Below are 12,500 nucleotides of genomic sequence, written 5' to 3' on the forward strand. Positions count from 1 at the left end.
TGATAGATAAATAGATGGATAGATGGACTGATAGATAAATAGATGGATAGATGGACTGATAGATAAATAGATGGATAGATGGACTGATAGATAAATAGATGGACTGATGGATAGATGGACTGATAGATAAATAGATGGATAGATGGACTGATAGATAAATAGATGGATAGATGGACTGATAGATAAATAGATGGATAGATGGACTGATAGATAAATAGATGGATAGATGGACTGATAGATAAATAGATGGACTGATGGATAGATGGACTGATAGATAAATAGATGGATAGATGGACTGATAGATAAATAGATGGATAGATGGACTTATAGATAAATAGATGGATAGATGGACTGATAGATAAATAGATGGACTGATAGATAAATAGATGGATAGATGGACTGATAGATAAATAGATGGATAGATGGACTGATAGATAAATAGATGGATAGATGGACTGATAGATAAATAGATGGATAGATGGACTGATAGATAAATAGATGGATAGATGGACTGATAGATAAATAGATGGATAGATGGACTGATAGATAAATAGTTGGATAGATGGACTTATAGATAGATGGATAGATGGACTGATAGATGGATAGATGGACTGATAGATAAATAGATGGATGAATAGATGGATAGATGGACTGATAGATAAATAGATGGATAGATGGACTGATAGATAAATAGATGGATAGATGGACTGATAGATGGATAGATGGACTGATAGATAAATAGATGGATAGATGGACTGATAGATAAATAGATGGATAGATGGACTGATAGATAAATAGATGGATAGATGGACTGATAGATAAATAGATGGACTGATAGATAAATAGATGGATAGATGGACTGATAGATAAATAGATGGACATAGATAAATAGATGGATAGATGGACTGATAGATGGGTAGAGGGACTGATAGATAGATAGATGGATAGATGGACTGATATATAAATAGATGGATAGATGGACTGATATATAAATAGATGGATAGATGGACTGATAGATAGATAGATGGATAGATGGACTGATAGATAAATAGATGGACTGATAGATGGATAGATGGACTGATAGATAAATAGATGGATAGATGGACTGTTAGATAAATAGATGGATAGATGGACTGATAGATGGATAGATGGACTGATAGATAAATAGATGGATAGATGGACTGATAGATAAATAGATGGTAGATGGACTGATAGATAAATAGATGGATAGATGGACTGATATATAAATAGATGGATAGATGGACTGATATATAAATAGATGGATAGATGGACTGATAGATAGATGGATAGATGGACTGATAGATGGATAGATGGACTGATAGATAAATAGATGGATAGATGGACTTATAGATAAATAGATGGATAGATGGACTGATAGATGGATAGATGGACTGATAGATAAATAGATGGACTAATAGATAAATAGATGGATAGATGGACTGATAGATAAATAGATGGATAGATGGACTGATAGATAAATAGATGGATAGATGGACTGATAGATGGATAGATGGACTGATAGATAAATAGATGGACTGATAGATAAATAGATGGATAGATGGACTGATAGATAAATAGATGGATAGATGGACTGATAGATAAATAGATGGATAGATGGACTGATAGATGGATAGATGGACTGATAGATAAATAGATGGATAGATGGACTGATAGATAAATAGATGGATAGATGGACTGATAGATAAATAGATGGATAGATAGATAAATAGATGGATAGATGGACTGATAGATAAATAGATGGATAGATGGACTGATAGATAAATAGATGGATAGATGGACTGATAGATAAATAGATGGATAGATGGACTGATAGATAAATAGATGGATAGATGGACTGATAGATAAATAGATGGATAGATGGACTGATAGATGGATAGATGGACTGATAGATAAATAGATGGATAGATGGACTGATAGATGGATAGATGGACTGATAGATAAATAGATGGATAGATGGACTGATAGATAAATAGATGGATAGATGGACTGATAGATAGATAGATGGATAGATGGACTGATAGATAAATAGATGGATAGATGGACTGATAGATAAATAGATGGATAGATGGACTGATAGATAAATAGATGGATAGATGGACTGATAGATAGATGGATAGATGGACTGATAGATAAATAGATGGATAGATGGACTGATAGATGGATAGATGGACTGATAGATAAATAGATGGATAGATGGACTGATAGATAAATAGATGGATAGATGGACTGATAGATAAATAGATGGATAGATGGACTGATAGATAAATAGATGGACTGATAGATGGATAGATGGACTGATAGATAAATAGATGGATAGATGGACTGATAGCTAAATAGGTGGATAGATGGACTGATAGATAAATAGATGGATAGATAGACTGATAGATAAATAGATAGCCTGATAGAAAGATAGATGGATATATGGACTGATAGATAATTAGATGGATAGATAGACTGATAGATAAATATATGGACTGATAGAAAGATAGATGGATAGATGGACTGATAAATAAATAGATGGATAGATGGACTGATAGATGGATAGATGGACTGATAGATAAATAGATGGATAGATGGACTGATAGATAAATAGATGGATAGATGGACTGATAGATAAATAGATGGATAGATGGACTGATAGATAAATAGATGGATAGATGGAATGATAGATAAATAGATGGATAGATGGACTGATAAATAAATAGATGGATAGATGGACTGATAGATAGATGTATAGATGGACTGATAGATAAATAGATGGACAGATGGACTGATAGATAAACAGATGGATAGATAGACTGATAGATAAATAGATGGATAGATGGACTGATAGATGGATAGATGGACTGATAGATAGATAGATGGATAGATGGACTGATAGATAGATAGATGGATAGATGGACTGATAGATAAATAGATGGATAGATGGACTGATAGAAAGATAGATAGATAGATGGACTGATAGATAGATAGATGGACTGATAGATAGATAGATAGATGGACTGATAGATAGATAGATAGATGGACTGATAGATAGATAGATAGATGGACTGATAGATAGATAGATAGATGGACTGATAGATAGATAGATGGACTGATAGATAGATGGACTGATAGATAGATAGATGGACTGATAGACAGATAGATAGATAGGATGATAGATAGATAGACTGATTGATAGATAGTAAGAGAGAGATAGAGATAGAGAGAGAGAGAGAGAGAGAGAGAGAGAGACAGAGAGAGAGAGAGAGAGAGAGAACGAGAGATAGACATCGGTAGATGGATAGAAAGATAGATGAATAGGTGGATAAATAGACAGATGGATGGATGGATATATAGATAGATACAGATAGATGAATGAATGTATGAATGGATAGACGGATAGATATGCAGATGGAAGAATGGATGGATAGTTAGACAGACAAAGAAACATATGGAAGTGGGGGGGATGATGGATAGATATTGACAGATAGATAGATAGATGAATGAATTGATAGATGGATGGGTGGGTGGATTGACAGATACATAATTAGATAGACTGATACATAGATAAACTGATAGATGGATAGATGGATGGGTGATTAAATAGATAGATAAATAGATACAAAATAGTTAGGCAGATAGACAGACAGATAGAGAGACAAAAAGATATAAAAAATATGAAGATAAACGAATAGATAAGATATACAGAGAGACAAATAGATAGACAGAAATGTAGACGCATATGTTCATACTAAAAGAAATATATGAATATACGTACAAATTATCTCTGACCTTGTTATAAAAAGTTGCACCTGTTTTTCCATCTATTTTCAATTGCTAATGTGCTCTATTAGAACAGGATATGCTTGTTGTCATAATGAGATAATTTTAACTTTAGAAACGAACTTAGCGATAAATATATTGGTTGTCTGATAGCTTTTATAAATTGAAAAAATATATAGAAAGAAAAAAGACAATAGATAAATTGGAAAATTATCATAATGTATGAATATGTAAAGAAACTCAAATAAATCAAGTGACACATGAATATATTTATAGATGATATTGCTAGACCGATGATGCGAGAAAAGGATTAAGTGAACAAGTGTATAAAATCATGATTTCAAAGGGATTGCGTATGTAAAATTTTGTACCTCGTGAGTTATTTCGAAATTTTACATTTTCATTATAGTTAGTCTTAATCGTAAAAGGAATAATTCAGTATAACTGGCAATGTTATATAATAATTATTCATATCCATTGTAATTAATTAGTAATGGATTATCAAAATTACCTTCTCATGGAATTTGAACAGCTTTTTCCTGCAATTGATATCACTTGTTGACACATTAATTTTATTCTCACTTATAATTATTCCATAACTATAAATTTTCACTTTTAAGTACACTATAAATATATATTTTTACTTATAACTATTACATAACTATACATTTTCACTTATAAACTATTCGATAACTATATATTTTCAGATATAACTATTCCATAGCTATATATTTTCAGATATAACTATTCTATAACTATCTATAACTTATAAGTATCCCACAATCCCATCACTTTATATCTATCACCAAAGACTCTCTACCATTGTTTACTATCCCACTTTTATTCTGTTGTTATTTCTGTTTCTCGACAATGTTATTCTGTTTCCTTTTGTTATTCTGTTTCCTTTTGTTATTCTGTTTCCTTTTGTTATTCTGTTTCCCGACAATGTTATTCTGTTTCCTTTTGTTATTCTGTTTCCTTTTGTTATTCTGTTTCCTTTTGTTATTCTGTTTCCCGACAATATTATTCTGTTTCCTTTTGTTATTCTGTTTCCCTTTGTTATTCTGTTTCCTTTTGTTATTCTGTTTCCTTTTGTTATTCTGTTTCCTTTTGTTATTCTGTTTCCTTTTGTTATTCTGTTTCCCGACAATATTATTCTGTTTCCCTTTGTTATTCTGTTTCCTTTTGTTATTCTGTTTCCTTTTGTTATTCTGTTTCCTTTTGTTATTCTGTTTCCTTTTGTTATTCTGTTTCCTTTTGTTATTCTGTTTCCTTTTGTTATTCTGTTTCCTTTTGTTATTCTGTTTCCTTTTGTTATTCTATTTCCTTTTGTTATTCTGTTTCCTTTTGTTATTCTGTTTCCTTTTGTTATTCTGTTTCCTTTTGTTATTCTGTTTCCTTTTGTTATTCTGTTTCCTTTTGTTATTCTGTTTCCTTTTGTTATTCTGTTTCCCGACAATATTATTCTGTTTCCTTTTGTTATTCTGTTTCCCGACAATGTTATTCTGTTTCCTTTTGTTATTCTGTTTCCTTTTGTTATTCTGTTTCCTTTTGTTATTCTGTTTCCCGACAATATTATTCTGTTTCCCTTTGTTATTCTGTTTCCCTTTGTTATTCTGTTTCCTTTTGTTATTCTGTTTCCTTTTGTTATTCTGTTTCCTTTTGTTATTCTGTTTCCTTTTGTTATTCTGTTTCCTTTTGTTATTCTGTTTCCTTTTGTTATTCTGTTTCCCGACAATATTATTCTGTTTCCTTTTGTTATTCTGTTTCCTTTTGTTATTCTGTTTCCTTTTGTTATTCTGTTTCCCGACAATATTATTCTGTTTCCTTTTGTTATTCTGTTTCCCGACAATGTTATTCTGTTTCCTTTTGTTATTCTGTTTCCTTTTGTTATTCTGTTTCCTTTTGTTATTCTGTTTCCCGACAATGTTATTCTGTTTCCCTTTGTTATTCTGTTTCCTTTTGTTATTCTGTTTCCTTTTGTTATTCTGTTTCCTTTTGTTATTCTGTTTCCTTTTGTTATTCTGTTTCCTTTTGTTATTCTGTTTCCTTTTGTTATTCTGTTTCCTTTTGTTATTCTGTTTCCCGACAATGTTATTCTGTTTCCTTTTGTTATTCTGTTTCCTTTTGTTATTCTGTTTCCTTTTGTTATTCTGTTTCCCGACAATGTTATTCTGTTTTCTTTTGTTATTCTGTTTCCTTTTGTTATTCTGTTTCCTTTTGTTATTCTGTTTCCTTTTGTTATTCTGTTTCCTTTTGTTATTCTGTTTCCTTTTGTTATTCTGTTTCCTTTTGTTATTCTGTTTCCTTTTGTTATTCTGTTTCCTTTTGTTATTCTGTTTCCCGACAATGTTATTCTGTTTCCTTTTGTTATTCTGCTTCCCGACAATGTTATTCTGTTTTCTTTTGTTATTCTGTTTCCTTTTGTTATTCTGTTTCCCTTTGTTATTCTGTTTCCTTTTGTTATTCTGTTTCCTTTTGTTATTCTGTTTCCTTTTGTTATTCTGTTTCCTTTTGTTATTCTGTTTCCTTTTGTTATTCTGTTTCCTTTTGTTATTCTGTTTCCTTTTGTTATTCTGTTTCCTTTTGTTATTCTGTTTCCCGACAATGTTATTCTGTTTCCTTTTGTTATTCTGTTTCCCGACAATGTTATTCTGTTTTCTTTTGTTATTCTGTTTCCCGACAATGTTATTCTGTTTTCTTTTGTTATTCTGTTTCCTTTTGTTATTCTGTTTCCCTTTGTTATTCTGTTTCCCGACAATGTTATTCTGTTTCCTTTTGTTATTCTGTTTCCCGACAATGTTATTCTGTTTTCTTTTGTTATTCTGTTTCCCGACAATGTTATTCTGTTTTCTTTTGTTATTCTGTTTCCCGACAATGTTATTCTGTTTTCTTTTGTTATTCTGTTTCCTTTTGTTATTCTGTTTCCCTTTTTTATTCTGTTTCCTTTTGTTATTCTCTTCCTTTTGTTATTCTGTTTCCCTTTGTTATTCTGTTTCCTTTTGTTATTCTGTTTCCTTTTGTTATTCTGTTTCCTTTTGTTATTCTCTGTTTCCTTTTGTTATTCTGTTTCCTTGTTATTCTCTTTCTTGTTATTCTTTTTGCTTTTGTTATTGTGTTTCGTTTTGTTATTCTGTTTCCCGACAATGTTATTCTGTTTTCTTTTGTTATTCTGTTTTCTTTTGTTATTCTGTTTCTCTTTGTTATTCTGTTTCCTTTTGTTATTCTGTTTCCCTTTGTTATTCTTTTTTCTTTTGTTATTCTGTTTCCTTTTGTTATTCTGTTTCCTTTTGTTATTCTGTTTCCTTTTGTTATTCTGTTTCCCGACAATATTATTCTGTTACCTGTTGTTATTTCTGTTTCCCGACAATGTTATTCTCTTTCCTTTTGTTATTCTGTTTCCTTTTGTCATTCTGTTTCCCGACAATGTTATTCTGTTTTCTTTTGTTATTCTGTTTCCTTTTGTTATTCTGTTTCCTTTGTTATTCTGTTTCCTTTTGTTATTCTGTTTCCTTTTGTTATTCTGTTTCCTTTTGTTATTCTGTTTCCTTTGTTATTCTGTTTCCTTTTGTTATTCTGCTTCCCGACAATGTTATTCTGTTTTCTTTTGTTATTCTGTTTCCTTTTGTTATTCTGTTTCCCTTTGTTATTCTGTTTCCTTTTGTTATTCTGTTTCCCGACAATGTTATTCTGTTTCCCGACATTCCTCACGCTGTTGCCTGTTTCCTCAGAGTGGTGAATCCTGTGTTCGTGGTGGTGAGTGACGACCACTGGTGGTGCCGCAAGGTGTTGGAAGGTGGTGATGTGGTGGTTGCAGGTGAGTAAGGACCATCTAGTAATATTGGTGGTGATGAAGTTTCATTGTTACGAATTCGTGTCTTGACTTCTATTTTTTTTTTCTCTGATTTCTCTTTTTTTTTAAATCTTTCGTTGTTTCGTATTCTCTTTCTCTATTTTGTTTTTTAGTCTCATTTTGTCTTTATTTTTGTCTTTTGGTCTCTGATTGTGTGTCTGTCTCATTCTATTTGTCTGTATCTGTCTCTCTCTCTATCTCTTTCTTCTCTTTCTGATTCTCTCTCTCTCATCTCTCTCTCTCTCTATCTCATCATCTCTCTCTCTCATCTCTCTCTCATCTCTCTCTCTCTCTCTCTCTCTCTCTCTCTCTCTCTCTCTCTCTCTCTCTCTGTCTCTCTCTCTCTCTCTGTCTCTCTCTGTCTCTCTCTCTGTCTCTCTCTGTCTCTCTCTCTTCCCTCTCTCTCTCCTCTCTCTCTCTCTCTCTCTCTCTCTCTCTCTCTCTCTCTCTCTCTCTCTCTCTCTCTCTCTCTCTCTCTCTCTCTCTCTCTCTCTCTCTCTCATCTGTCTCTCTCTCATCTCTCTCCCTCTCTCTCATCTCTCTCCCTCTCTCTCATCTCTCTCCCTCTCTCTCATCTCTCTCCCTCTCTCTCATCTCTCTCCCTCTCTCTCATCATCTCTCTCCCTCTCTCTTCTCATCTCTCTCCCTTCTCTCTCATCTCTCTCCCTCTCTCTCATCTCTTCTCCCTCTCTCTTATCTCTCTCCTTTCTCTCTCTCTCTCTCTCTCTCTCTCTCTCTCTCTCTCTCTCTCTCTCTCTCTCTCTCTCTCTGTCTCTCTCTCATCTGTCTCTCTCTCATCTGTCTCTCTCTCATCTGTCTCTCTCTCATCTGTCTCTCTCTCATCTGTCTCTCTCTCTCTCTCTCTCTCTCTCTCTCTCTCTCTCTCTCTCTCTCTCTCTCTCTCTCTCTCTCTCTCTCTCTCTCTCTCTCTCTCTGTCTCTCTCTCATCTGTCTCTCTCTCATCTGTCTCTCTCTCATCTGTCTCTCTCTCATCTGTCTTCATCTCTCTCATCTCCCTCCCTCCCTCTCTTATCTCTCTCTCTCTCTCTCTCTCTCTCTCTCTCTCTCTCTCTCTCTCTCTCTCTCTCTCTCTCTCTCTCTCTCTCTCTCTCTCTCTCTCTCTCTCTCTCTCTCTCTCTCTCTCTCTCTCTCTCTCTCTGCTATTACATACATTATTCATATTGCTGGCAAGTTAATTTGGAAAACCATAATTAATTCTTATTTCTTCACTTGGAAAAAAACTATTTTAATTCATTCTATTTTGTCACCAACCACACACTGATATCAGATTTGTTTAATATTTACTTGTATATACATATATACATACATGTTTACAGTATGTGTGTGTGTGTGTGTGTGTGTGTGTGTGTGTGTGTGTGTGTGTGTGTGTGTGTGTGTGTGTGTGTGTGTGTGTGTGTGTGTGTGTGTGTGTGTTTGTATGCGTGTGTGTATGTGCATGTGCGTGTATATCATCTATCACAGTTTATCAGTGTACACAGTATGTAAATGTAAAAAACATCCTTTGTACTTAACTACATTAGTGCGTCTGCAGGTACTTTCACCTCATAGTAATACAACACATACGTACAAATCCAGCATATGCAACTACCGAACAGAATTCGATCCAGTGCCAAGTGCCAGTATGTGCCTCGTGTGTTCATGTCGTTTACTGCCATCCTATCTTTATTTATATGTTATTTACACACACATATGTATATATAATTTTTTTTCCTTTTGAAATCTTGCGTCTAAACACGTCCTACTTACTTACATATCTGCCTACTTTACTTATTTACTTGCTTACTTACTGAAATAATCATTTACTTGCTTACTTACTGAAATAATTATTTACTTGCTTACTTACTGAAATAATTATTTACTTGCTTACTTACTGAAATAATTATTTACTTGCTTACTTACTGAAATCTGCGACACTTGTATCAAACGACTGACTGCATTTGCAATCAAATGAAAAATGTCATTCTCAATCTCGAACCGGATCATAAAAATAGTGATATTAATATTAGAAGAAAAAAAATAAATGTGTGTTGACCTTTCTTAGAGAAGTTATATAAAAAATAGGTAGAGTTTCACTACGCACACACTCATAGAGAGAGAGAGAGGGAGAGAGGGAGGGAGAGAGAGAGAGAGGGAGGGAGAGAGAGAGAGAGAGAGAGAGAGAGAGAGGGAGGGAGAGAGAGAGAGAGGGAGGGAGAGAGAGAGAGAGGGAGGGAGAGAGAGAGAGAGGGAGTGGAGAGAGAGAGAGAGAGAGGGAGGGAGAGAGAGAGAGAGGGAGGGAGAGAGAGGAGAGGGAGGGAGAGAGAGAGAGGGAGGGAGAGAGAGGGAGGGAGAGAGAGAGAGAGGGAGGGAGAGAGAGAGAGGGAGGGAGAGAGAGAGAGAGGGAGAGAGAGAGAGAGAGAGAGGGAGAGAGAGAGAGGGAGAGGGAGAGAGGGAGGGAGGGAGAGAGGGAGGGAGGGAGCGAGGGAGAGAGAGATGGGAGCGAGGGAGAGAGGGAGGGTGGGAGAGAGGGCGTGAGGGAGAGAGGGTGGGTGGGAGGGAGGGAGAGAGGGAGAGAGGGAGAGGGAGAGGTAGAGGAGAGAGGGAGAGAGGGAGAGAGGGAGGGGAGAGAGGGAGGGGAGAGAGAGAGAGAGAGAGAGAGAGAGAGAGAGAGAGAGAGAGAGAGAGAGAGAGAGAGAGAGAGAGAGAGAGAGAGAGGGAGAGAGAAAGAGAGAGAGAGAGAGGGAGGGAGGGAGGGAGGGAGGGAGGGAGAGAGAGAGAGAGAGAGAGAGAGAGAGAGAGAGAGAGAGAGAGAGAGAGAGAGAGAGAGAGAGAGAGAGAGAGAGAGAGAGAGAGAGAGGGAGGGAGAGAGGAGGGAGGGGAGGGAGGGAGGGAGAGGGAGAGTGAGGGAGGGAGGGAGAGAGGGAGGGAGGGAGAGAGAGAGAGAGGGAGGAGAGAGAGAGGGGAGGAAAGAGAGAGAGAGAGAGAGAGAGAGAGAGAGAGAGAGAGAGAGAGAGAGAGAGAGAGCGAGTAAGCGAGAAAGAGAGGGAGAGAGAGAGAGAGAGACGAGAAATAGAAGAGAGAGAGAGAGAGAGAGATATGCACGTACACAGACAGGTAAACTAATACGAAGACAAAAGAACAAAAAATCTCTCCAAACCAAACACAAAAAAATGCACACTCGACCCCCCCCCTCCATACGCTACCCCCCCCCCCCACTCGTCAACAACCCAAACACCCATTCACAGGAAATGCCTCAAGTTTTCTCCTCCTTCCTCCCTCCTCCTCCTCCTTCCTCCTCCTCCTTCCTCTCTCCTCCTCCTCCTTCTTCCTCCTCCTCCCTCCTCCTCCTCCTTCCTCCTCCTCCTCCTCCCTCCTCCCTCTCCACCTCCTCCTCCTGCCTCCCTCCCTCCTCCTTCCTCCTCCTCTTCCTCCTCCTCCCTCCTCCTCCTTCCTCCTTCCTTCCTCCTCTTCCTCCTTCCTCCTCCTCCCTCCCTCCCTCCCTCCACCATCCTCCCTTCCTCCTCCTCCTCCTCCTCCTCCTCCTCCTTCCTCCTCCTCCTCCTCCTTCCTCCTCCTCCCTCCTCCATCCCCTCTCCCTCCCTCCCTCCCTCCTCCTCCTCCTTCCTCCTCCTCCCTCCTCCTTCCTCCTCCTCCTCCTTCCTCCTCCCTTCCTCCTCCTCCTCTTCCTCGTCCTCCTTCTCCCTCCTCCTCCTCCTCCTCCCTCCTCCTCCTCCTCCTCCACCTACCTCCTCCACCTCCTCCTTCCTCCTCCTTCCTCCCTCCTTCCTCCTCCTCCTCCTCCTTCTTCTTCCTCCTCCCTCCCTCCTCCTTCCTCCCTCCCTCCTTCCTCCTTCCTCCTCCACCTCCTCCTCCTCCTCCTCCTCCTCCTCTCCCCTTCCTCCTCCACCTCCTTCCTCCTCTCCTCCTCCTCCTCCTCCTCCTTCCTCCTCCACCACCTCCTCTCCTCCTCCCACACCTCCTCCTTCCTCCTCCTCCTCCTTCCTCCTCCTCCTCCTCCTCCTTCCTCCTTCTCCTCCTCCTCCTCCTCGTCTCCTCCTCCTCTTCCTCCTCCTCCACCTCCTCTCCTCCTTCCTCCTCCTCCTCCTCCTAACCCTCCCTTCCTCCTCCTCCTCCCACCCCTCCTTCCTCCCTCCTCCACCTCCTCCCTTCCTCCTTCCTCCTCCCTCCTCCACCTCCTCCTCCTCTCCTCCTCCTCCTCCTCCTCCTCTCCTCCTCCTCCTCCCTCACCCTCTCCTCCTCTCCCCTCCACCACCTCCTCCTCCTCCACCACTCCTCCTCCTCCCTCTCCCTCCCCCCTCCTCCTCCCCTCCACCTCCTCCCTCCTCCTTCCTCCCTCCTCCTCCTTCCTCCTCCTCACCTCCTCCCTCCTCCTCCTCCTTCCTCCTTCTCCTCCTCTCCTTCCTCCTCCCTCCTCCTCCCTCCTCCCTCCCTCCCTCCCTCCCTCCTCCTCCTTCCTCCTCTCCTCCTCCTCCTCCTCCCTCCTCCTCCTCCTCCCTCCTCCTCCTCCTCCCCACCCTCCTCCACCACCTCCTCCCTCCTCCTTCCTCCTCTCCTCCTCCTCCCTCCTCCTCCTCCCTCCCTCCCTCCCTCCCTCCTCCTCCTTCCTCCTCCTCCTCTCTCTTCCACCTCCTTCCTCCTCCTTCCTCTTCTCCTCCTTCCTCCTCCTCCTCCTCCTCTTCCTCCTCCTCCTTCCTCCTCCTCCTCCTTCCTCCTCCTCCTCCTTCCTCCTCCTCCTCCTCCAGGAAGCCAGAGGAACCCTGTGAACGACATTGCCCTCCTGTCCCTCGGCGCCCACACCATCATCAGCTACGGGACCTTC

The 12,500-nt window shown here is 39.3% G+C and overlaps 1 protein-coding gene across 1 annotated transcript in view; it reads left to right on the forward strand.

The window, feature by feature from the left end:
- LOC113800943 (galactoside alpha-(1,2)-fucosyltransferase 1) overlaps positions 1-12,500 on the forward strand; it is a 22,771-nt gene that overhangs the window by 9,776 nt on the left and 495 nt on the right. Inside the window, exons 5-6 of the mRNA XM_070143476.1 lie at positions 7,539-7,624; positions 12,424-12,500. The exon at positions 12,424-12,500 is cut by the window's right edge and continues 495 nt beyond it. Of these exons, the coding sequence (XP_069999577.1) occupies positions 7,539-7,624; positions 12,424-12,500 (163 nt within the window). The remainder of the gene's footprint in view (positions 1-7,538; positions 7,625-12,423) is intronic.

Source organism: Penaeus vannamei, chromosome 30 (assembly GCF_042767895.1).
Source record: "Penaeus vannamei isolate JL-2024 chromosome 30, ASM4276789v1, whole genome shotgun sequence".
Lineage (NCBI taxonomy): Eukaryota > Metazoa > Arthropoda > Malacostraca > Decapoda > Penaeidae > Penaeus > Penaeus vannamei.